The sequence below is a fragment of the Balaenoptera borealis genome (genome assembly GCF_965194805.1).
Source record: "Balaenoptera borealis genome assembly, chromosome: 13".
Taxonomy (NCBI): domain Eukaryota; kingdom Metazoa; phylum Chordata; class Mammalia; order Artiodactyla; family Balaenopteridae; genus Balaenoptera; species Balaenoptera borealis.
In genome coordinates, this window is record NC_138870.1 from 7,483,617 (window position 1) to 7,506,837 (window position 23,221).

General features: G+C 41.7%; 1 protein-coding gene and 1 pseudogene across 2 annotated transcripts in view; both read left to right on the forward strand.

Moving 5' to 3' along the window:
* Positions 1 to 2,583: 2,583 nt before the first annotated feature.
* LOC309609663 (antigen WC1.1-like) overlaps positions 2,584 to 23,221 on the forward strand; it is a gene marked incomplete at its 5' end in the record, with an annotated part of 64,574 nt that continues 43,936 nt past the window's right edge. The window contains 2 exons of the mRNA XM_082351366.1: positions 2,584 to 2,607; positions 3,663 to 3,702. Coding sequence (XP_082207492.1) covers positions 2,584 to 2,607; positions 3,663 to 3,702 — 64 coding nt within the window. The remainder of the gene's footprint in view (positions 2,608 to 3,662; positions 3,703 to 23,221) is intronic.
* LOC309608764 (pre-B-cell leukemia transcription factor 2-like) lies at positions 17,230 to 19,903 on the forward strand (annotated as a pseudogene). Its single transcript, XR_014249699.1, has 2 exons — positions 17,230 to 17,982; positions 18,102 to 19,903. The product of XR_014249699.1 is annotated as a pre-B-cell leukemia transcription factor 2-like (transcript).

The following is a 23,221-nucleotide window of genomic DNA, read 5'->3' on the forward strand; positions in this document are numbered from 1 at the left end:
AAAAAGAGTATTTTGTATTTTAGTCACTCTGTTTCTGATTGGTCCTAAGGAAATGTACCTCAAGCACAGATGTTTAATTATTAACTGCCCTAGCAAAGGGATTACTTAACCTCTTAAACCTCCATTTTCTCATGTGTAAATTGGGAATAATAATGCCACATTACAATATTGTTGCAGCATACTGTATTGTTTTACAATACATAAGGCCAATCAAACAGTTATCCTAAGTAAAAGAACAGAATTCTTTCTGCTCTTTCCTTCTGCACTTCTAATTCAATATAGAAGCTGTTGAACTAAATTTTTAGAGCAAAATTTTGTTCCTGTTACAGTCATGTGTGGCTGTAATTGAAAATGTGCCAAATGATAAATATATAAACATCCTGCCCACTTGGCCGTATCTGATTAGGACTAGAGCACGAGGCTTCATGATCTTCTCCTGTCAGTATATTGTGGTTTGTCTTCTGTATCTTTGGATACACAAAGAAACTTGCAGCATCTATAAATTTTTAGAACTGGCTGTCTCAGCACTGCTCTGGGAATGGGGCTGCATTTGTTTCTGGACACTGGAATTTACTGCATTCATTGCAGAATTGTGCTGTAATGAACCATGCGTAGCTTGTACCATTTAATAGTACTGAAATATCATTACAACAAATGATACAACTTGCGTTGTGCTCTTAAGTCCTCACAATAAATTGAATTATGTTTTCAAAACAGTTCTTTTTGATTTGAATGATTTGTGTAAAACATCTAGCAGAGTGCCATTCATTCATTCATGTATTCAATAGACATAGTTTGGGATTTTTAATTAGCCAGGCATTGGGAATCTGGAGGCAAATTAAACACAGAACTTCTACCAAGAACATTCTCACTTATAAAGTAGAATTAGGAAGTAAACAACTTAATTCATGAAAGGGTTATAGATGGTAAGGCAGAGCTTCATGAGCGCCCCCAAAGAGAGAGGGGTCAGTTGTAGAAGGCTCACAATTCTGACTGATACAAATTATCATCACACAACTGTGCTTTCCCAGTAGAATTTGACAGGCTCCAGTCAAGGCTTGATGTAACAGAGTTTAATTTCACATCCTAGAGTCCTGTGATTCCTGGGATGGGATGGAGAAAGATGCCCTAATACTACTTCTCTACTACCACTAAATATTGCCAGTAGCCAGCACTTATCACTTACTAATGCCAACTCACTTAATCCTCACCAAAACTCTGTCATCTAGGCCCGATCATAACCCTCCTTTTATAGACGAGGTAACCAAGACCCAGAGAGTTTAAGAACCCTGTTCAAGGTCGCACACGTGGTATGTGGCTGAGCTGTGAGTCAAGACAGGGCCGTCTGGCTCCCGAGTCTGTTCTCTTGACCACTGCGCTGCACTCTCTCAAGTTCACTGTGGGACCCAGCTGGGTTGGTGTCCTCTCTAAAACTTTCTTCCTTTTCAAATTTTTGTTGAGATTGTACACTGATATTTCCTTATGTGACAAAGAAGACTTACCTTCATCAGAGGATGAGGTGGTCCATGTTGATACTGCACCCCAAGCTCTGGGGTATAGGGTGCTGCTTGGGGACAGCATGTCAGCTCTGAGTTAGCCCCTCTTCCCAGCCCATCCCTCCCTAGAACAGGGTCTGGAACCCCTAACAGTGTCTTATCTGTGAGATCTCAATCCCGAGGTAAGGGAGACCATGTGTACCTGGTTCTGTAAATGCATCCCTATGTCATCCTGTGGGAAGGGCTGATTGGAGTCCAGGAAGCGCCTCCTGTGTTCTAGGTGTCTGGCTGAATGGCTTCTGGTGATGGTGTGGAATCCACAACGGGTAAGGAATATGAAATCAGGGCCGCAGAGGGAGTACAGCGTCAGCTCTAAGTGACTGACCAGACCCTGGTCCTACTCTAGTACCTGAGTTTAAATTCCAGTCCTGATGTTTATAATCAGTGATTATCATTAATGTGTGAAGAGTACAGATATAGAAGGAGATGGAGCTCGTGTACATCCACGGGGCTTCGGAGTGAGAGGAACAGATGACAAGTAAGTTATTCTTGTAAAATGAATGGGTGTTAGATTATATATAAGTAATAGTAAGTATATATTACCCTTATACTATAATATATACTTAATTATAGTATAAGGGTAATATATACTTAATTATCTATTAATTATTAATAATAAGTATATTTAGTGAGAGAAATGTATGTGTTCAGTTGTCTTTTCTCCCTTTTCATGTACCCGAGTCTCAAGGAGAAAGAATGGGCATGGCAGGAACAGAGAAACTGTGTCTGCTCACCTTGATGACGGGGTCCTCTGGTGGGGAACGTGACGGGGCTGTGGACTGACCCGCAGCTGCCCTCAGGGTTGATCCCACTGAGACCATCAGGTGTGGGACGGGGAGGGCGTGAACACGTCTGTGAGCTCTGGTGGGGACTCAGGGGCATGTGTGTTGCAGAAAGCTTCCTTCCCATGTCTGTGTGCTGAAATGTGGAGAGTTAGGGTGAGGGGGCCACAGGGTGGGCTTGTGTGAACCGCAGGGGTGCATCATGGGAACCCTGAGCCTGAGGGGGTGTGAAGAGTGGGGGTAGCATGTTAGTGACCTTGAATTTTGAGGTGAGGGCTCAATCTTGCTTCCCCTACGGCCCCTCTCAGTCTCTCTACTCATCCCAGGGCTACTTTCTGGGGAGCATCTGTGAGCTTCTGTGATCAATGGAAACCAGAACAAGGCAGCAATGGCTAAACTGGGCATAAGTCCCTTCTGCTTTGATCTTTCCCCTCAACCCATCTGGGCTTCCATTCCTGCTGCCACCTTTCCTCTTAAATGCAGAACGAAAGAGGTGGGGTCACTGATGGTTTCAGGCAGCATGTACCCCCATCTCTTTTCTGTTTCTCATGCCTCTTCTTTGTCCCCTTGCCTGCATCCACCCTCTAGCAGAAGACCTTCTATTTCCCCTTTCTGTCTTGGGCAGTCTCCTTAAATTATATTTTGCATCTTCTTTAGTTATGATTTATAATACAATTGTGTTCTAAGTCCTACCAAACCAAACTTTCAATATATAAAGGGGAAAAATTTGAAGTTTGGAAAAGCTTAGTCTTTCAAAACTATTTATTTTCTTCTTGGGACCCGAAAATCCTATTTTGGAGGGCTATAGTTGACTGATGACTTCCTCTTTCTCTTTATTTCCTGTAACAGCAACCTCTTTCTCTCCTGAAGCCTCATTTGGTGACTAGCTGAAAGGGATATTTCACATAAAATGAAATGCAATAAAGGAAAAGGCATTTAGCATGTCTAAAAAGCCCCTTATATATAGCTATTGTGTCTCTGTATCTATCTATCTATCTATCTATCACCATCACCATCATCATCAATCCATTATCCCATCTATCTAATCTATTTTTTAGTGTCTATTTATATTGCTATTTTAATTAATTTATTTATAGTTCAAACAATGACACTCTGGTGTCTTCAACAACAGACCATTCTAAGATGTTTAAATATGAAAATAACATTAATTGTGATCTTTTAAAAAAAACCAAGCCCTTAAATTTTACTTGACTTTAGCTTCCAGGAATTTGTCATTCCCAGCCCTGCCACCTCGTGGCGATCCTATAAACTGCACACTTGCAAAGTGGAACCTGATACTATTAGCCAAGCAGCATCTACGTAGAAGCTGAAACCTTCATGCGTTGGACAAGTGCACAGATACAGTGAGTGGATTACAATTTGACCTTGGACTTTCATTGTAAAGATTAATCATTTAAATATTTGGAACTCAGAAGTCTAGAACCCATCAGGACTTTGTAAATATTCCATGTCTACTTGAGCCGAGGGCCGGCAGTGAGACCTGGGAAAGAGCAGGGCTAAAGATTGGGAGGAGTCATCAACATGAAAGTCTCCATTACCTGGAAACCTCCCCATCCCAGCCACTCCTGGAAGAGACAGTGACCTAGACCTGGAGTGGAATGAGAGAGAGAGGTTTATTTTTTCCTTTTCCTTTTTCAAGAAGGTTGAGTGATTCAGAGGAGAATAGATAGATTTCCAGGTACTATATAGCAATATGGTAAAAAATTTCTCTCTGAAAATGATTGATAAGTTATTACCATTAAGGTAGCCAACTGTTAATATGTTCTTATTTTCAAAAGGATATGAGATGTCTACCGACTGCCACTTTTCATAAAACAATTTAAACTTACATCATAGGAACATGTTTATTAATATACTCTGGGAACTGCAGCTGTCAGGTGGGCTGGATATTACCTAAATGCGACCAAAGCATCTTCAAACTGTCCCCTTAGAGAAATCTGAGGCTGGAAGGCGAGGTTAGAATGTGGCCTCGCGGGGAGAGCCAGCCTGAGGCCTGCCCTCCTCCTCTTCCCATTTCCTCACCTCCCACACAGCCAGAGGCCTGGCCTGTGTACACGTGCTGCACCCCAGTCTGGGTGTCTTTGTTCCCTATAAACCAGTACCTTCAAATCTTGATGTGCAGAAGAATACCCTGGAAAGCTTGTGACACACAGAGTCTATTTGCTAGGCCTGGGGTGTGGCCTGAGAACTTTCTAACAAGCTCCCAGGTCTTGCTGGTGCTGCCTGCAGGTGGACCACGCTTTGAGAAGCCCTGGTCTAAACTGCACCCCCATCTCCACAGCAAACAGCAGGCCCCTGGTCACCCTCAGGACCAGGGTTGACCACTCGTTTTCCGCTCTTGGGAGCACGTGTTGGGAAGAGACCCATGTTGGTTTTGCAGCAGGCGGGGCACCATCTGGGCAGGGAATTCCTGGTTCTGAGAACCCAGATTGGTCTAGAAGGGGGATGGCATAGACTCCATCTGGCTGCGCGTGTCCACTCTGCTCACAGACTCCTCTCCCTCTTGGGGGGCTGGCTGGGGGGCAGCCGGGGCAGTGTCCTGTAAAGTGCAGCATCCAGGGCGGGGCCTCTCTGGACTGAGTCTAAGGGGGGTTCTGCCTGGACACACTCTAATCACTGCACTGAGCCTATGTTTTGCAGGAAGAAAAATGGTAAAGTGCACCAGCCAGGTGGCTCTGAGCCCTGAGCCCCACCCGGCTCTCAGGGCAGGACTGCTGGCCCTGGGCAGCTGCCTAGAGTGGAGGAGATCGGGTCTGTAAATATCCTGCAGACTACATCCCCCTCTCATCCTGGAGAAGGGGAATTTAGCCCCAGGTGACCTGTGTCTGCTGGACAGAGTGGTCTTAGGGGCTAAGAGAGATCCCTGATGGGGAAACGTTAGGGTCTGTCAAAGCCCCGTGTCACTGTGAGCCCCTCGGTGCTCCAGGACCCAGTCTCCAGATCATTCTGAGCAGGGGGGAAGACCAACAATCTCATCCCCCCCAGCTTGATGGTTCCCACCTCCTGCCTTCCACGTTCACCTGTGAATTCCTGTGCTCCTGGTCCTCATTTTCTGCTGGCCTGATAATTATTCTTGAATTTCAAGCCTTCTTTTGGTTCTCTGCTTTGGCCCTGAGCTCTGTCACAGGGAAGAACAATGCTTGATTCCACCAACGATATTCTCCACGGGCCAACCGATCCCAGCACCCTGACCCTGCGAGACCTCACAGTCTGCAGAGATCAGCCAGGATGATTGGGGGAGAGAAAGCCATTCATGCTTTTTGATGCAACTTTTCTACGCCAGCCCCAGTCGTGGGGGCCTGGTTCTCAGGGGCCCGTGGAAGCTGGAGGTCAAAGGACCGTGTTGCTTATATAAGGAGATGTTGAAAATTCAGAAGCTAATTGGTGTTTGAGCTTCAGAAAGTGGCAGATGAAGGCTCCGATAGCATCTGAAATGGTAAAAGGTGTTGCTATTGGCTCTCAGTAGGGTGGATGTCATGGGATGGGTCTATAGAGACCTGTGTCGGTGCCCTGGTGCCTCATCACAGGGTGATTTTGCAGCTGGGATTGTGACCTTGATGACTTGGGCGTCAGGATGGCTCTGAACGGACGCCTCTCCCTTCAGGGGCTCAGTTTCCTCCTTCTCAGCACTCTGTTGAGTGGGCAAGGTAAGAGCTGCCCCTCTTTCCTGGGGTTAACAGCAAGGGAGTGGACGCCTTGGGAAAGGGAAAGGTCTCTGGAGTTCTGGAGCCGAAGCCTCGGTGTAGACCCTGTGTTTCTGACCAAAAAGGAACCACGCTGACTGTGACTATTGGTTCCTCTCCTGGGGAGGGTCGACTGACCGTAGCAACAGGTTTTACAGAGAAATGATGCTTGATCTGGACTGAGGTGGGTCAGCTTCGGTCCTCTCCACTGTCTCCCTTGTTTTCAGGGAGCCTCTATGAGTCCCAGGGGCTCCCAGTGTGTGGAAGATCCAGTGATTGACCTCAGCTGGAACTCTGGGCTGTTCCCCATACACTCCATTTGCCTGCTGTGTAGACACTGCCCCTGGGATTCCCATGTTGTATGCGTTTATGCCCCTTTAGGCTCTGTGCTTGTGTGTGTGTGTGTGTGTGTGTGTGTGTGTGGAGAGCGTGAAGCCTGTCTGTGTGAGAGGAACAGGGCTGCTGAGGAGGGACTGAGTCAGTTGGTCTGTGAAACACACAGGGTGCCCACACGGCTGGGTGTTCTGTCAGCTGCATGTAACCAGATCATAGATACTCGTGCACCTGCCTGCTTCTCTCTGGCTCCTCTCCTCCAACCCCAGGGCCTCCCCTCTGCTCGTTGCGGTGCTTGCCCAGCACCGGGCTCTGTGAGAGGCTTTGCCTCCTGGCCTCACCTGTTCCCACCAGGTGTCCCTTGTGGAGAAGAGGAACCTGCAGCCAGGAGCGGGTACCTCTTGTTTATAGAGATTAGCTGATGCATAGCACCAGTTATATAATGTTTCCGAGTCCCTGCCCCAGTCCCTGTGAATTGTCTCCTGCTGTGCTGGGGTCCTGGGATGGTCCTTTCCCCTCCCTAGGATCTGCTGTGAATTCTGTAGGGTGCATTTTCTCTCTCTCATGCCATCTTCTGTCCCTCCCTGGGGGCTGGTTTCCACTGAGTGAGAGGATGACAGGCATCAGGGATGGGATGCAGAAAATCTAGTCCTCAGCCTGGAGGAGGCGGCTCTTTCAGATTTGGGTGTTGGTCTGGCTGAGACTCAGTACAGCCCTATCTCCTCTCAGTGCTCACTGTCGCCCCCTAGACCTCAGCTTCTGGTCCCACAGCTCTCCGTGGGAAGCCCCCTCCCTCCTAGTCTCTGCTCCTCCAGTGCTGGGCAGATGCTAGTGAAGATTCTCCTCCTGGCGGCTCTGAAGTGCAGACGTGGGTTTTGGTCCTATGAGGGGGAGAGATAATGGATGTTCTGATACAAGGCCCCCTCCTCTTACTAGGAAAACTGGAGGAAATTTCCTCAGTAGTTTTATAAGAAGCAAGAACTTTTCACCAAAACAAGCACTATTTTCATTTTCCATGAAACAACACCGTTCAGAGTTATCCTACTAAAATTTTATTCTTCTACTTCATACGACGTTGCACACTTGCTCCTTGTAAAACAGTGGTCTTGGCCTTTGTGAGCATCTGATGATTTCTGAGCTGGGCACACATTACAGGGGTCTCCACCTTGAAATTCATGATGGGCATTGGCATCAAATTATCCCTCAGATGCAATTTATGCCATTATACACAAAAATGTAGACCCTCAAGATTAGATAATTTGGTATATATGATTTTGTAACCTGTTTTTACAATCAATAATATATTTTGGACATTTTTCTATATCATTAACTATGCTTTAACACACTAAAATGTTTTATTGTAGAATTAAGAAACACAGGATATCACAGGGATAGTATTGAAATTTTTAATTGTCTTCAGTTATTTCACTATATGAATGAAATGCAATATACTCACCTAACCATCTGTATTGGGCATTTAGTTGTTTTCAACGTTTTTGCTATTTTGAAAAAAGTTGCTCTGAACTTCCCTGTATTTAAATGTAAGGACCATCCCATCCATGATTGTTTCTCTTAATCACATTTTATGTGGAGTTGCTGCTTTATAGGCTATGAGTACCTTTAAGGCTTTTGATACGTAGAGATTAATGCCTGCCAGAAATGTTTGCAATGCATTTTAGTTCCACAAATGTTGTACGAGGATGTTAGTTTCCACATACCCTCACCAACTTTGTCTTCTTATGAAGTTTTAAAATCTTAGCCTGTTTTGTAGGCAAAAACTGGCATATATTAGCCAATTTAATCCTTCATTTGTGAATTACTTGCTCATGACATTTGTCCTTTTAAACTTGTGATGTTTGTCATTTTTGTCATGATTTATATTGAAGCTCTTTGTACTACTACTACTACTATCTACTACAACTACACCACCAGATACCTATACTGCATTCACTTATATGAACTCATTTGAGTGCACAGCAATCCTATAAGGAAGAATATCTTTTTTACCTCCCAAAACAGATCACTGAGGCAAAGCAAAGTTAAGTCACTTGCCCAAGGTGAGACAGGTATAAGAAGTAGAGGCAAGAATTGAACCCAAGCAGTGTGGGTGTAAGTCCTTGTCCTTATTGAATTATTCCATCTATAGGCCGAAGAGATGTCCTTCAGTTTATTATTTTAATTTTATCTTTCCTTTGTTTTTAGTTTCATGCAAGTTTCTAATAATATTAATTGTCTATTAAAATTTCCCTTTTTTTTTGCTTTTGCTTTCAGAGCCTTATTAAGAGTGTTCTTCTCCACTTCAAGTTTAAATAAATTATTTAATCTTTAATAATTTTATGAATATATTTAAATATATGTCAATACTAAATAACTGTGTAAGTTATTTTATATCTAATATGAAATTCTAATTTTATTTTTTCATATATCATTCTTACAGTATGTCTTTTTCTTTTCTCACTGATTTGAATGCCACATAAAAAAACATGCTAAATTACATCATTTCCATACCTTCTTTTTGGAATTTATTTAGACTTTCATTCCACAATATTTATTGATTTAAAGAGGGTCCTGTGGGGTATTAAATCCATACCCTTTGCAGTTCACCAGATGCTGAGGCACTAATGGTGACGAATGAAGTTCCCTGGCCCATAAAGCTATAGTCTAGTGAGGCTGGGCACCAGAACAAGAATTTATAATAAACTCTGGTAAGTGCCGTCAATCGGGACACCAGTAGGGTTACTTAATCGAGCTGGGAGAAGCAGAAAACGTGTCCCTAAAGAAATAAATTTTAAGCTGAGACCATGTGTTCTAGAAATGAAGTTATTTAAAGTTTAGAATTTATAGTATTGACAGTAAAGCCTAATATATAAACTCTTGTATGCATACATATCTAGTATATGTCACTTTTATGTAATGTAATTTATTTAAATTGTTTATTTCAAGTATTAAAGGCTGAGAATATATTCCAAGCTCCCATTACTATTATTCCTCTGTCAGTATTTCCTTGCATTTGCAAAAGTTTTAGTCTATATACATAGTTTTTTCTATTTTTTTCTAGTTTATTGGGTATAATTGCCATAAGATATGGTATAAGTGTAAGGTGTACAATGTGATGCTTTGAAATGCATATATATATTCTCTGAGGAAGTCATACAGATGGCCAAAAAGCACATGAAAAAATCTAATTATCAACATCACTAATTATCAGAGAAATGCAAATCAAAACTACAATGAGGTATCACCACACATCAGTAAGAATAGCCATCATCAAAAAGTCTACAAACAATAAATGCTGGAGAGGGTGCAGAGAAAATAGAACCCTCCTATACTGTTGGTGGGAATGTAAATTAGTGTAACCACTATGGAGAACAGTATGGAGGTTCCTTTAAAAACTAAAATTAGAACTACCAAATGATCCAGCAATCCCACTCCTGGGAATATATCTGGAGAAAACCATAATCTGAAAGTATACATGTACCCCAATGTTCATTTCAGCACTATTTACAACAGCCAAGACATGGAAACAACCTTAATGTCCACTGACAGAGGAAAGGATAAAGAAGATATGGTACATATATACAATGGAATATTACTCAGCCATAAAAAAGAATGAAATAATGCCATCTGCAACAACATGGATGGACCTAGAGATTATCATACTAAGCGCAGTAAATCAGACAGATATAGACAAATATCATGTGATATCATGTGATAAAAAAGATAAAAATGAACTTATTTACAAAACAGAAACAGACTTACAGATATCAAAAACAAACTTATGGTTACCAAAGGGAAAATGTTGGGGGGGAGGGATAAATCAGGAGCTTGGGATTAACACACACACACACTGCTATATATAAGATGGATAATCAACACAGACCTACTGTATAGTACAGGGAACTCTACTCAATATTCTGTGATAACCTATATGAGAAAAGAATCTAAAAAAGAATGAGTATATGTATATGTATAACTGAATCACTTTGCTGTACACCTGAAGCTAACACAACATTGTAAATCAACTATACTCCAACAAAATTAAAATATTAAAAAAAGAAATATGTATTATGAAATGATTACCATCATTAAGTCAGTTAACACATATATCACATCACATAGTTACTTTTCATATGTGTGTTATGAGGACTTTTAAGATTGACTTTATTAGTAATGATCAAGTACACAATCCAGTATTATCAACTACAGTCACATGTACATTCCATTCCCAGAGCTTATTCATGTTATAAGTAGAAGTTTGTACCCTTTGACCACCTTCATGCATTCCTCCCACCCCCACCCCTGCCCAGGCAGCCACAAATTTACTCTCTGTTTCTATGAGTTTGGTATTTTAGATTCCACATATAATGAGATCAAACAGTATTTGTTTTTCTCTGTCTTATTTCATTGAGCATAATGTCCTCAAGGTCCATCCATGTTGTCCCTAGAGACAGAATTTCCTACATTTTTATGGCTGAATAATTATTCCATTGTGTGTATCTATACATCTATAATATCTATGCCTGTATATAGACTTAAACCTACATCTTTATCTATAGATATATCTATAAATCTATACATCAAATATTTATCACATTTTCTTTATCCTTATAATTGTCAGTGAACACTTAGGTTGTTTCCACGTCTTGGCTATTGTGAATAATGCTGCAAAATGATAGGAGTGCAGATATCTCTTCAAGATCATGATTTCATTTTTTAAGATAAATACTTGAAGTGGAATTTCTGGATTACATAGTAGTTCTATTTTTAATTTTTTGAGGAACCTCCATATTGTTTTCCATAGAGGCTGTACCTATTTAAATTCTCACCAACAGTGTACAAGGTTTCCCTTTTGTCCACATCTTTGCCAACAATTTTTATCTCTTGTCTTTTTTTGAAATAGCCATTTTAAGAGGTGTGAGGTGATAGCTCATGGTTTTGATTTGCATTTTCTTGATGGTTAGTGATGTTGAACACCTTTTCATATACTTACTGGTCATTTGTATATCCTCTTTGGAAAAATGTGTATTTACATCCTTTACCCATTTTACAATCATATTATTTTTGGTTTTTTTGTGGGTTTTTTTTTTGCCATTGATTCATGAGTTTCTCACATATTTTGGATATTAGCCACTTGTCAGGTATATGATTTGCAAGTATTTTTTCCATTCTGTAGGTTGTCTTTTTATTTTGTGAATTGTTTCTTTTGCTCTACAGGAGCTTTTTAGTTTGATGTAGTCTCACTGTTTATTTTGATTTTGTTGCTTGTGCTTTAGGTGTCGTATCCAAAAACTCATTGACAATACCTATGTCAAGGAGCTTTTTTCCTATATTTTTTCCTAGAAGTTTTATGGTTTCAGAGCCTAAAGGAATTTAAGTCTTTAGTGTATTTTGAGTTAATTTTTGTGAGTGGTGTAAGACAGGGGTCTAGTTTCATTCTTCTGTATGTAAATATCCAGTTTTCCCAGGGCCATTTATTGGAAAGACTATCTTTCCTCATTGAATATTCTTGGCTTCCTAGTTAAACATTAGTTGACTGTATATGCTTGGGTTTATTTCTGAGCTCTCATTCTGTTTTATTGATCTATGTGTCTATTTTCATATCATTTCTCTACTGCTGGGTTACTACAGCTATGTAGTATATTTAGAAATCACAAATCCAGGTTTTGTTTGTCTGTTTGTTTTTTCCAAATATTGCTTTGGCTATTTGAGGTCTTTTGTGGTTTGACACAAATTTTAGTATTTTTTTTTCACTACTGTCAAAAATGCCATTGGTCTTGATAGGAATTGCCTTGACTCTATAGATGGCTTTGGGTAGTATGGAATTTTAACAGTATTAATTCTTCTAATTCATGAACATTGTATAGATTTCCATTTATTTGTGTCTTTTTCAATTTCTTTCATCAGTCTTATACTTTTTATAAGATCTTTCACCTCTTTCATCTCTTAAATTTATTCTTAAGTATTTTATTATTTTTAATACAATTTTAAAAAATAAAGTTATTTATTTATTTTTGGCTGTATTGGGTCTTCGTTGCTGTGCGTGAGCTTTTCTCTAGTTGCGGTGAGTGAGGGCTAGCTCTTTGTTGTGGTACATGGGCTTCTCATTGCGGTGGCTTCTCTTGTTGCGGAGCATGGGCCCCCTAGGTATGTGGGCTTCAGTAGTTGTGGCACGCAGGCTCAGTAGTTGTGGCTTGTGGGCTCTAGAGAGTAGGCTCAGTAGTTGTGGCGCACGGGCTTAGTTGCTCCACAGCATGTGGAATCTTCCCGGACCAGGGCTCGAACCCATGTCCCCTCTGTTGGCAGGCAGATTCTTAACCACTGCACCACCAGGGAAGTCCTTGATACAATTTTAATGAGATTATGTTCTTGATTTTTTCCCCAGATGTTTCATTGTTAATGTATAGAAATGCAAATGATTTCTGTATGTTGATTTTGTCTCCTGCAACTTTACTGAATTCTTTTATTAATTCTAATGGTTTTTATCTTGGTGGAGTGTTAGAGTTTTCTACATATAGCATCATGTCATCTGCAGAAACAATTTTAATTCTTCCTCTCTAATTTGGATGCTTTTCTTCCCCTCTCTCTGTTTCTTTATTTCCTCCTCCTTCTCTTCCTTCCATCCCTCCTTCCATCCTTCCATCCTTCCTTCCTTCCTTCCTTTCTTTCTTTCTTTCTTTCTTTCTTTCTTTTTTCTTTCTTTCTTTCTTTCTTTCTTTTTCTTTTTTCTTTCTTTCTTCCTTTCTTTCTTTCTTTCTTTCTTTCTTTCTTTCTTTCTTTCTTCCTTCCTTCCTTCCTTCCTTTCTTTCTTTCTTTCTTTCTTTCTTTCTTTCTTTCTTTCTTTCTTTTTCTTTTCTTTCTTTCTTTCTTTCTTTCTTTCTTTTTCTTTCTTTCTTTCTTTCTTTCTTTCTTTCCTTCTTTCTTTCTTTCTTCCTTCCTTCCTTCTTCTTTCTTTCTTTCTTTCTTCTCTTTCCTCTCTTTCTTCTTACTTGCTCTGGATGGGACTGCCAGTACTATGTGGAATAAGAATGGTAAGGGTGGACACACTTGTCTCACTCCTGATCTTAGAGGAAAAGCTTCAACCTTTCACCGTTGAGTGTGATGTTAACTATGGGCTTCTCATATATGGTCTATATTATGTTGAGGAATGTTCCTTCTATACCCAATTTTTTGAGAGTTTTTTAAATGTAAGGATGTTGAATTTTGTCAGACACTTTTTCTGCATCTATTGAGATGATCATATGATTTTTATCTTTCATTCTATTTATGTGGTGTATCACAATATTGATTGCATATGTTGAACCATCCTTGCATCCTAGGGATTAAACTCACTTGATTATAGTGTTGAATCCTTTTAGTGCGGTGTTGAATTCAGTTGGTTAAATTTATTGAGAATTTTTAATTTATATTCAAAGGGACATTGGCTTGTAACTTTTTTTCTTGTAGTGTCCTTACATAGCTTCGGTATCAGGTTAATTCTGGCCATGTAAAATTATTTTCAAAGTGTGCCTTCTTCAGTTTTTTGGAAGAGTTTAAAAAGGATAAGCAGATCCAAGCAGGAAAATAAAAAATAAAAAAATATAAAAAGGATTGGCATTATTTCTTCTTTAAATATTTGGTAGAATTCATCATTGAAAACATCTGTTGGAAATTCCCTGGTGGTCCAGTGGTTAGGACTCCACCCTTCCACTGCAGTGAGCACGGGTTCAATCCCTGGTCAGGGAACTAAGATCCTGCATGCTTCGCAGCATGGCCAAAAAGAAAGGTAAACATCTGTTCTTGGCCTTTTTTGGGGGGATGTTTTTAATTACTGATTCAATCTCCTTATGCATTATTGATTTCTTCCAATTTACTATTTTTTCATGATTCAGTCTTGGTAGGTTTTATGCTTCTGTGAATTTATCCATTTCTTCTTTGTATGCTTCTACGAATTTATCCACTTCTCCTAGGTCATCCAATTTCTTTGGCACATAATGGTTCATACTGGTCTCTTATGATCCTTTGTATTTTGTGGGATCAGTTTGAATATCCCCTCTCTCCTATCTAATTTTATTTATTTGAGTGTTACCTCTTTCTTTCTTGGTTAGTCTAGTTGAAGGTTTGTTTATCATTTTTGTTCATCTTTTCAAAGAACCAACTCTTAGTTTTGTTAACGTTTTCTATTGTTTTCCTACTCTCTATTTCGTTTATTTCTGCTCTAATCTTTGTTTTTTCCTCTCTCTGCTAGCTTTAGGTTTAGTTTGTTTTTCACTTCTAGTTCTTTGAAGTGTAACATTAGGTTGCTTCTTTGAGATGTTTCTTTTTTCTTAATGCATGCATTTATCACTATAAATTTCCCTCTTACAACTGCTTTTGCTGCATTCCATACTGTTAGTATATGTGTTTCCACTTTAGTTTCTCTGAAGATATTTTAAAATTTCTCTTTTGATTTCTCTGTTGATTGATTGGTTGTTCAGTAGCATGTTGTTTAGATTCCACATATTTGTGAATTTTCCAGTTTTTTTCCTGTTGTTTTCTACTTTCCTGTCATTGTGGTCCAAAACATATTTTACATTATTTCTATATTCTTGAATTTGTTGATATGTTTTGTAGTTTAATATATGGTTTATTTTAGAAAATGTTCTGTGTGTATTTGAGAAAATTTGCTACTCTGTTGCTGTTAGTTGAAAAATTCTGTATATGTCTGTGCGATCAATTTGGTTTACAATGTGGTTCAAATCTGCTGTTTCCTTACTGGTTCCCTGTCTGGATAATGAATCCATTGATCTTAATATATTTAGGTGCTCTGATGTTGGGTGCTTATATATTTATGAGTATTATATCCTCTTGATAAATTGACCCCTTAATCAATATTTAATGACCTTTTTTCTCTCTTGCTACAGCTTTTGACTTAAAGTCTACTTTGTCTAATATAATTATAGCAGCCTCTGCTCTCTTTTGGTTTCCAATTGCCATGGAATATCTTTTTCCATCCTTCACTTTGAGCCTATGTGTGTCCTTAAAGCTGAAGTGAGTCTCTTGTAGGCAGCTATACTTGGGTCTTGTTTTATTTATCCATGCAGTTAGTCTATGTTTTTTGATTACAGAGTTCAATCCATTTACCTTTAGAGTAATTATTGATAGGAAGGACTTATTAATGCCATCTTATTAATTGTTTTCTGGCTGTTTTGTACTTCTCTTACTCCTTTCTTCTCTCTTGCTGTCTTTACGTATTGCATATTTTCCATTGTGGTATGCTCTGATTCCCTTCTTTTTATTTATTATGGATCTATTGTAGGCTTTTGCTCTGTGGTTACCCAGAGTTTTACATAAAACATCATATATATATATATCAGTGTATTTTATGCTAATACTAATTAACTTTGATTGCATACAAAACTCTACCCTTATCCTCCTCCCCACATAAATTTTATGTGTTTGATGTCACAATTTACCTATTTTTGTATTGTGTATTCATTGACAATTGTACTTATAGCTATTTTTAATACTTTCGTCGTTTTACTAGAGTAAAGTGGTTAACACACCACCGTATTATAGTATTAGGGGATTCTGAATCTGGCTATATGCTTAACTTTACCTATACCTAGTGTGTGTGTTATATTTTCATATGTTTTATGTTAGCAATTAGTTTCCTTTCATTTTGGCTTGGAGACCTCTTATCAGAAGTTTTTGTAAAGCAAGTCTAATGGTAATGATCTCCATCAAATTTTGTTTGTTAGGGAAATTCTTTATCTCTCGATCATTTCTGAATGACAGCTTTGTTGAGTAAGGTATTCTTGGTTGGCAGTTTCCTTTATTTTTTTCTTTAATTTTCTCCCTTCCTTTCTTCCTTCCTTTCTTTCTTCACTTTGAATATGTAATCAATCCTTCTCTCCTGGTCTGCAAGATTTCTTTTGACAAATCTGCTGATCTCCTTATGTGAGTTCTCTTATGTGACAGAATTTTTTTCTTCTCTTTGGACTTTTAAAATTCTCTGTCTTTGATTTTAGACAGTTTATTATGTGTGTCTTGGAGAAGACTGTTTTGGATTGAAATTTTGGGATGACTTATTAGCCTCATGAACTTGAATGTCCAAATCTTTCCCCAGGTTTGGGAAATTCTCAGCCATTATTTCTTTTCTCCCTCACATCTCCTTCTGTGACTCCATTGCATACATTGTTTCTCTTGATGGTGTCCATCATTCCCACTGGTTTTCTATGTTCCTTTTCATTCTCTTTTCTGTTTTTGCTCCTCTGATTGGATAATTTCAATTGATCTTTCTTCTGACTCATTGATTCTTTCTTTTGCTTGGTCAAGTCTGTTGCTGAACCTCTGTGTTGAATTCTTCAGTTCACTCGTATTATTCAGCTCCAAAATTTCTGGTTAGTTCTTCTTCTTCTTCTTTTTTAAAAAATATTTTCTATATCTTTATTGTTCTCATTTTATTTGTATTGTTTTCTTGGTATCATTAAATATCTATATATGTTCTCTTGTAGCTCTCTGAGAATCTTTATTATATTTTTAAATTATTTTGCAATGTTCACACTCTCTCTCTCCACTGCCGGGGGGCTGGGGTCTCCTGTGGGGGGCCCAGATGGTACCCCAGGTCTCCCTTCAGGGCCGGGGTGAATGCCGGGGAGAGCCAGGAAGGGGAGGAGACTGGGCAGGCATTGGGGCAGGGAGAGCAGTGGCCCCAGCGAGTTTGGGGGAGTAGTAACCAAGTTGGGGGGAGGGGCCGAACAGGGAGGGGCCTCAGGGCTCCCCCCCACCTATGGACAAGCGGCTGCTGGGGCCGCCCCCTCCAGGTGGGGGCTAGGGGGGCCTTGGGTTAGTGGGTGGGGAGCCTGGGGGCCCTGCTGAACCTCCCAGTGGCAGAGACCCCAGTGGGGGTGGGGGTGGGGTCCCGGGAGGCTGAGGGAAGCAAGACATCAGGGACATTCTGTAGCAGATAATGACCATCACCGACCAGAGCCTGGACGAGGCCCAGGCCAAGAAACATGCCCTAAACCACCAGTGAATGAAGCCTGCCCTCTTTAGCGTCTTGTGTGAAATCAAGGAGAAAACTGGCCTCAGCACTCGAAGCTCCCAAGAGGAGGAGCCTGTGGACCCACAGCTGATGTGCTTGGACAACATGCTTCTGGCAGAGGGTGAGGCAGGGCCTGAGAAAGGGGGTGGCTCAGCGGCAGCTGCTGCAGCCGCCAGGGACGGTGTGTCCCCTGACACCTCCATTGAACACTCCGGTGATCGCAGCAAACTTGCCCAGATTTGCCACATTTGCCACTCGGAACTGGAGAAGTATCAGCAGGCATGTCACGAATTCACAAGCCACGTCATGAACCTGCTGAGGGAGCAGAGCCGCACGCGGCCCATGGCACCCAAGGAGATGGAGCGCATGGTGAGCGTCACCCACTGGAAGTTCAGCGCCATCCAGATGCAACTCAAGCAGAGCGCCTGCGACGCCATCATGATCCTGCGTTCCTGCTTCCTGCATGCCAGACGAAAAAGCCGTAATTTCAGCAAACAGGTCACTGAGGTCCTGAATGAGTATTTCTACTCCCACCTGAGTAACCCACATCCTAGTGAGGAGGCTAAAGAGGAGCCGCCAAGAAGTGCGGAATCACTGTCTCTCAGGTACTGGGGAGGCATGGGCAGGAGTTTTGGGGGCACGGCGCTCTCCCATCCTGTTGACTAAGGTGTTTACAGAGGGGCAGGTTCCCACCTGACCCTCCTTTCTGCCCCACACCCCACAGGTCTCCAACTGGTTTGGCAACAAGCGGATTCGCTGTAAGAAAAATATTGGAAAGTTCCAAGAGGAGGCAAACGTCTATGCCATCAAGACTGCTGTGTCAGTCACCCAGGGAGGCCACAGCCCCACCAGCTCCCTGACACCCGCTTCCTCCGCAGGCTCTGGGGGCTCTTTCAATCTCTCAGGATCCGGTGACATGTTTCTGGGGATGGCGGGCTCAACGGAGATTCCTACCCTGCCTCCCAGGTGGAATCACTCCGACACTTGTTGTGGCCGGGGGCTACGGGGATAACCTCGGGAAAGGCCAGATGTATAGCCCTCGGGAAATGAGGGCAAACGGTGGCTGGCAGGAGGCTGTGACCCCATCCTCGATGACGTCCCCGACAGAGGGACCAGGGAGCGTTCATTCTGACACTTCCAACTGATCTCGCCTCTCAGGGCCACAGGGGTGGGGGGCTCACAAGGCAACTCTTGAAGAGGATGCAGGCATCCAGAGGACAAAACCCAGACACAGGGGAAGCACAGGATAGAGAAGGGCAAATGCGGTCATCCCCTCCCCAGCCAGACTCTCTCATTGCTGGATGTGGGGAGCATGATGACTACATGGCAGGGAAGATGGGGTCCCTTAAGGGGAGAGTGAAGTCTGTCTCCCCTTTTTTCCTTTTTTTCTCCCCCTTTCTCTCTCACACAGAAACACACACACCCAGAATCCTATTTTTCAGATCTTTCCTCTCCTCTCCTTCTCTTTCTCTCATACACACACATACAGCTATTCTGTTTCTTTCTCTCTCTTTCTCTCTCTCTCTCTCTCTCTGGGCTCCCCCACTTCCCCCCCCACCCCCCACCATATGCTCTGGGATCTGTGGAGATGCCAGCCCTGCCCAACCAGAGATGCCAAAAATGGGGACATGACTTCTGGACAGAGGACATGGGCCACGCCCCCTGTGCCTCCCCAGCCCCTGCCCCTCCACATGGCTTTATTACCTCATACCAGCTCATCTTAAACCAATAGAATTGTTCTGTGGACGAGAGTGTCTGACTCAGATATCTACCTCAGAGGGAGTTTCTGCTACTTTAGGGAATTGTTGACTGGGATTTGGGGTTGAATCTTTTTTTTTTTAAGGAAAGAAAAATTAACCCTGGGATCCATCTGTATTTTTTTTTTTTCGGGTTTTTTTGTTGTTCGTGGTGGTTCTTAATTTTTAATTTAGTTTGGGGAAGTAGATGTTTTTATAAATATGTTGATTTTTTAAAAAAATTTCTTGCTTTTCCTATATTAGGGGTGATAGCCAAAGGGGTCATGATAAGAGAAAGGGGAACAAATAGAACTGGTGTAGAGGCCTGCTTGGATCCAGTCCTGTCCATCAGAAAGTACATTTAGCAGGGCCCCACGCCTGCCCCCCCTAAAATCACTTGGGTGCTCTCCTTTGCTACAGTCACTGAGGTGTTCTTTGCTTGTGCAGGCAGCTTCCCGCTGCATTTGGTGTGGAAGCAGTCAGGGCTTGCTCAGCCGGCCTATTCCCCCTGTTCCCACCACTGTGGGGCAGGGCTAGACTCAGTAATTTTGAGCAAATGTCACCTTCCCCTGTGAGTGACACTTCTACAATCTTTTTTTTTAAACTACCATTTGCAGATTGGAGGGGGAAGAATGGGGAGGGGGTTATTGCCAAATATGTTAAACATGGGTTGGGGTGTCTGTGTATGTATCTCCCTCAGTTTCCCCAGAAATGACGTATCTTTTTTTTTCTCAGTCCAAAATCAAGAGGGTGAGGAGAGAGAGGAGGGAGGCTGCAAAGAGCCAGGTATGAGGGAGGCTGCAAAGAGCCAGGTATGAGGGAAGGTAAAATCACCGCTGTCCCACCCTCGGCCCTGAACCCTACTATCTGAACCCCTCAAATAGCCTCAGGATTTTACAAGACTATAATAGTGGGGAACTTCTCCCATCAAAGATCCAGGCAGGACTGGGGGGCAGGTTGGGAGTGTGATGGGTGGGGGTGGGAAGCATGGGCCGGGGGCAGTTCTCTCCTCACTTGTACACTTGTAGTTTCACAGAAAAAAAAAAAGCAGTTTTATTTATTTATTTTTTAATTAATTAATTTATTTATGGCTGTGTTGGGTCTTCGTTTCTGTGCGAGGGCTTTCTCTGGTTGCAGCAAGCGGGGGCCACTCTTCATCGCGGTGCGCGGGCCTCTCATTATCGCAGCCTCTCTTGTTGCGGAGCACAGGCTCCAGACGCGCAGGCTCAGTAATTGTGGCTCACGGGCCTAGTTGCTCCGCGGCATGTGGGATCTTCCCGGACCAGGGCTCGAACCCGTGTCCCCTGCATTGGCAGGCAGATTCTCAACCACTGCGCCACCAGGGAAGCCCCAAAAAAGCAGTTTTAAATAAAGAAATTTCTTCCCCCACCCCCAAAAAAGAAAAACAACAGAAATGTGCACACATGTTCAAAACAGCACTGTTTTTCTTTTAATATTTATTTATTTATTTATTCATTCATTTGTTTGGCTGTGTCAAGTCTTAGTTACGACACGTGGGATCCTCCTTGCGGCACTCGGGCTTCTCTAGTTGTAGTGCGCGGGCTTCTCTCTAGTTGTGGCAGGTGGACTCCAGAGTGTGCAGGCTCAGTAGTTGCGGCCCGCAGGCTTAGTTGCCCTGCGGCATGTGGGATCTTAGTTCCCTGACCAGGGATCGAACGCGCATCCCCTGCACTGGAAGGCGGATTCTTAACCACTGGACCACCAGGGAAGTCCCTGAGAATCTTCAGAAGAGTTATTTTGAATTCTTTGTCAGGCAATTCCTGGACCTCCATTTCTTTGGGGCCAGTTACAGGAGATTTGCTGTATTCCTTTGGTTGAATTTTGTTTCCCTGATTCTTTTTAAACTTTTTTTTTTTTTAATAAATTTATTTATTTATTTATTTATTTTTGGCTGTGTTGGGTCTTCGTTTCTGTGCGAGGGCTTTCTCCAGTTGCGGCGAGCGGGAGCCACTCTTCATCGCAGTGCGCAGGCCTCTCACTGTCGCGGCCTCTCCCGTTGCGGAGCACAGGCTCCAGACACGCAGGCTCAGTAGTTGTGGCTCACGGGCTTAGTTGCTCCGTGGCATGTGGGATCTTCCCAGAGCAGGGCTTGAACCCGTGTCCCCTGCATTGGCAGGCAGATTCTCAACCACTGCGCCACCAGGGAAGCCCCCCTGATTCTTTTTGATATCTTAGTCTCTTGTAGATGTCTGCACGTTTAAAGGAGCAGACACCTCTTCCAGACGCTATGTACTGATTTCAGTAGGGAAAGCCTTTCGCCTCTGGGTAGGGGCACACTGGATTGTACTGCAGGGTGCCAAGTGCAGAGGCATATGGTGGCACTGGGTCTGGGAGGGCATGATGTCTGTTTGGCTCAGGCTGCTGACGTCCACAGCATTGACAACTGTGTGGTCTTTGGCAAGGATTGCAGGGGGTCTGGAGTCACTGGAATGGCTGTTGTTGTCCTCAGCAGTGCCTCTAGTTCCAGTGGCTAGGGACCATACCGGTGAAGCAGGACTTTCATATCGTGCCCCCCAAAGGCTAGGGACACTGGTTACTCAGCCTGCTGTCACTTTTCTGGTGAGAGGAGCTCTCTTGGCACCCCTGGCATTGAACAATGCTGGCTTGGAGGATGGAATGATGCCACCAAATGACAGTGTCTTGGTGTGATCAAACTTCTCAGAGGACTCCAGATCTTTCCAGAGCTGTTTTTGTTCCTGATAGCTGTCTAATTTTTGGTCTTTGTTAGGGGGATGGAGGCTGCTGTCTCCTACATCAGCATTTTGGTGATATCATGTTTGAGGACATTATTCTTTGAGAGAACGGTTTTGAGTATAGAATTTTAGATTGGCAATTTTTTTTTTCTTTTGGCACATCTAAGGGCTTCAGTCTACTCTATACTGGCATCTCTCTTTGTTCTTGGGGACTTAGATGTTGGTATAGATGTTTCTCATTTTTATATACCTAGTCTATATCTTGGTATTTTTCTTTTTGTCAGTTTCTGCTGTTTCTTACCATTTTAGTAATAATAAGCTAAATTATGTTGTAGTAACAAATAACCAAAAGTTTTTCTTACTTGACATGTTCTATTCACTTTGGCAGGATTTCTGCTATCATAATTATTCACCTACTCAGGTTGTTGAATGCCCTACCATCTTATTATGCTACCACTTCAACACAAGGCTGCAGTATTTGCTGTGGCAGAAAAATATATTGCCTCTCTTTTTTAAAAAAATATATTGTCTCTTAAATGCTTCTATGTGGAAGTGACATCATTTGTTCTCACACTTCATTGGATGAGCCAGATCACATGGTTATGCTTCACTTCAAACAGGCAAAGAAGTATTAATATTTCCATGTGCTCAGAAAAAGAGAATTTTAAATGTCACTGAACACTAGTAATGTTTCCATCTATGATGTTTCTACAAATGGATTCCTTTTTATATGTCTTGCCTGAGTTTTGTTGGGCTTATTCACTCTAAGGATTGGTGTCTTTCATCAGTTCTGGAAAATTCTCACGCAGTATTTTTCAAATATTGTCTCTGCTCAGTACTCTCTCTTTCTGTATCTCTCTGTGTCTGTCTCCCTCTCTTCTTTCCCTTGTTTCATTTTAACTTAATTAAAACCTCATAATTCCATTTTCTATCTCTGATTTTCTCTTCTGTAATTTTCATCATTTTGTTTCTCTGTGCAGTATTCCAGGTAATTTATTCTAATTATTATTCACCTCACTAATTCGCTCTTTACCTGAATTTGATATTATGTAAAGATTTAAATTTCAACAAATGTATTTTTCATTCATAGAAGTTAGCTTTAGGTTTTAAAATTGTTTCTATGCATTTAAAAAATTCCTTGCAGTTTCTTTAAGAGTGTATTTTTATTTCTTCAAATACAGTACATATGGTAGTTATATAGCCTGATATCTGATATATCTAATATGAGAAGTTTCTGTGTCTGCTTCAGTAGTTTCTCTTGGTTCTTGTTAATGGAACTTTGTTTCTTTGTGTGCTTGCTTTTTTTTTTTGAAAATATACTGGTCATTGTATTTATAAAAATTATTAATAGAGGTAATTTGAACAAGGTACTTTGCTCTAGAAAGGGTTTTATT